This window comes from Herpailurus yagouaroundi, unplaced genomic scaffold (genome assembly GCF_014898765.1).
Source record: "Herpailurus yagouaroundi ecotype Mexico unplaced genomic scaffold, PumYag 566, whole genome shotgun sequence".
NCBI classification, from domain to species: Eukaryota; Metazoa; Chordata; class Mammalia; order Carnivora; family Felidae; genus Herpailurus; species Herpailurus yagouaroundi.
This window is the reverse complement of record NW_024412783.1, coordinates 1,813,438-1,816,327: the sequence shown is the minus strand read 5'-3', so window position 1 is coordinate 1,816,327 and position 2,890 is coordinate 1,813,438. Positions and strand designations below refer to the sequence as shown.

General features: G+C 44.5%; 1 protein-coding gene across 1 annotated transcript; it reads left to right on the top strand.

The window, feature by feature from the left end:
- The first annotated feature begins 1,751 nt into the window (after window positions 1-1,751).
- On the top strand, window positions 1,752-2,684 carry LOC121023560 (olfactory receptor 2T1-like). Its single transcript, XM_040465516.1, has one exon. It carries the CDS (start codon window positions 1,806-1,808, stop codon window positions 2,682-2,684), a length of 879 nt encoding a protein of 292 aa, XP_040321450.1. The 5' UTR covers window positions 1,752-1,805.
- The last annotated feature ends 206 nt before the right edge of the window (window positions 2,685-2,890 follow it).

The following is a 2,890-nucleotide window of genomic DNA, read 5'->3' as shown; positions in this document are numbered from 1 at the left end:
CTCCAGTCCTTTCTCAGTGACCCAATTGTATCAGCCAGTCCCAACATTCTCTCATATTCTCAACTCATTATAGAATTCTGGGAAGTTCATTTTCTTTATCTTTCATTTAAGCCATTTGTTATCATACACAAGCCCAAAAATATAAGCTAGAATTCAAAACATTCCCTAGGATTTTAGGTACTGGAACCAAGAAAGGCAACAGGCCATGAAGTCTCAGGGATTTTGAGTAGTGGGAAGTTCTCTGCTAGCTGTCTTACCATGGAATGTGTGGTCTGAGTTTGTCCCTCATCCACATCTTCTAAAACTGCCTTTGACTGACTTCTTTCTCATCATAGCTTAATTTGACATTCACAGAGATTGACTTTACTTGAAGAAAAGTAATTTGATAAGGGAGAATTTTAAGGGCCTCTGATACTTCCAAAAGCAACTATTGAAACTGGTTTACCTACTCCTATTATGAAGTTCACAGATTTATAATGAGTCCCATTCTCTATCAAACAAGTTTATAAACTTCTTCACATGAGGTAACAGTACGGGGGTTAAGGACAACGGACTTCCAGAAATCTACTTAAGAGAAATTCCTACATCTGAGCACAAAGGGCATGTTTAGGACTCCTGGGAGTCAAGGCGACAAGGGAAAGATGGCATGGCACAACTTTGCTAGCTGATAAAATGCACCTGTCAGCCATAGCAAAAGATCTCACCTATTTCTAAGAAAAATTCGTCACATGGATCCTCATGTAAATAAGAATTTTGAAATATGTAATTCATATATTTGTAGATCTAGTTCTTAGATTAGGCATGAAAGTAAATGTTTTATTTAAATTTTTTTTCTTGTGTGCATATTTACTCATTTGTGTATTATTAGAAATATTGCTAAGTATGTATATTTCACAAAACATGGGCGTTCTAATTTTTTTTCATGTTTATTTATTTTTATAGAGAGCAGGGGACGGGGCAAACAGGGGGGAGAGAGAGAGAGAGAGAGAGAGAGAGAGAGAGAGAGAGAGAGAGAATCCCAAGCAGGCTCCACACTGTCAGTACAGAGCCCAATACCAAGCTTTAAACCACAAACCATGAGATCATGACCTGAGCCAAGTTCAAGAGTTAGATGTTTAACTGACTGAGCCACCCAGATGCCCCAAAACATGGAGTGTTCTAATGTATTGTGGTTCTTTTTCTGGCTTTTTACAATGGAAACTTTGATCATCAGTTTTTAGTCTTTCCTCTTTTTTAACACATACATTTTACATTACAAGTTCTCCTCTCAAGGCGCCTGGGTGACTCAGTCAGTTAAACGTCTGACTTTTGCTCATATCATGACACACAGTTCCATGGGTTCAAGCCCTGCTCAGGCTCTCTGCTGACAGCTCAGAACCTGGAGCCTACTTTGGATTCTGTGTCTCCCTCTCTCTTTGCCCCTCCCCTGCTCGCATTCTGTCTCTCTCAAAAATAAATAAACACTAAAATAAAAATGGGAAAAAAGTCTCATCTAAGCACTGCTTTGGCTGCATGACATGTTTTTTTATAGTACTTTTTCATCATGAAATAATGCCAAACATACAAAAACTTTAAAAAATATTAGGAAGAACTCCCACAGCCCCTCTGGCAGCTCACTTAATTGTGGCCGTCTGCTGTTTTCATCCATCACTCCACTCTCCGACTCAGAGTGGATACTTTACAGCCCATGATGAGTTGGTTTACTTCTTCCCCACAGCGAGGCTTGGCAAGAGGCAGGCAGAGGGCCCTGGAACCAGTCCTCCACCGGCGGCTTTGTCCTCACAAGCCTTTTTAATGAGAGCCCAATGCACCTGTTCCTCTTCAGCATGGTTGTGGTAGTCTACACACTTGCCATGGCTGGCAACACTGCCATGGTTTTCCTGATCTGGGCAGATGCCCGGCTCCACACACCCATGTATTTCCTCCTCAGCCAGCTGTCTTTTCTGGACATCTTCTTCACCTCAGTCACCATCCCCAAGATGATAGCAGGCTTCCTCTTTGGCTGGACTAGCATCTCATTTGTGGGCTGTGGAGCACAAATGTTTTTCTTCATGTTCTTTGGGGCCACAGAGTGTCTCCTGCTGGCCCTCATGGCCTATGACCGTTACGTGGCCATCTGCAACCCTCTGCGCTACCCATCACTCATGAGTCATCAGACCTGTCTGCTCATGGTGGCTGCCTCCTGGCTGGGAGGGTCTCTCAATGCCTCCATCCAGACTGCACTGACCCTGCAGTTCCCCTATTGTGGCTCGAGGAAGATTGCACACTTTTTCTGCGAGGTGCCTTCACTGCTGAGGCTGGTTTGTGCTGACACAGCCTCCTACGAGCACGTTCTTTTTGTGACAGGTGTGGTAGTCCTTCTGCTGCCCATTGCCTTTATCACTATGTCCTATGCCCTCATCTTGGCAGCAGTGCTTGGGATGCACTCTGTGGAGGGGCGTCGGAAGGCCCTAGCCACCTGCTCCTCCCACTTAACAGTTGTCAACCTCTTCTATGGACCCCTCGTCTATACCTATATGTTACCTGCATCCTACCACTCTCCTGGCCAGGATGATGTAGTGTCCATCTTCTATACAGTCCTCACACCCATGCTGAATCCTGTCATCTACAGTCTCAGGAACAAGGAAGTGACAGGAGCAATGAAGAATGTCATAGGGAAGTGTGGGATGGGTAAGATTGCTTAACACTCAGGAGAGGGGGCCTTCCACCTCTAGGACATCTCTGTGGCTTCAGGAGCCCATTCTAGGATTTCCTCCTGAGAAGAGAAGTGGAGTCCCAAATCCACATAAATGGAAGTGAAAAGGCAACCCCTTATTCCCCTCCATCCACTGCCTTTCTCTTCAAAGAGTTGTCCAGATTGTCAGTGTCCACTTTTCACTCCCCTACCTCA

Bases quoted from the DNA above. Each gene is read 5' to 3' on its own strand.
- LOC121023560 (XM_040465516.1), top strand. From the start codon at position 1,806: ATGCACCTGTTCCTCTTCAGCATGGTTGTGGTAGTCTACACACTTGCC.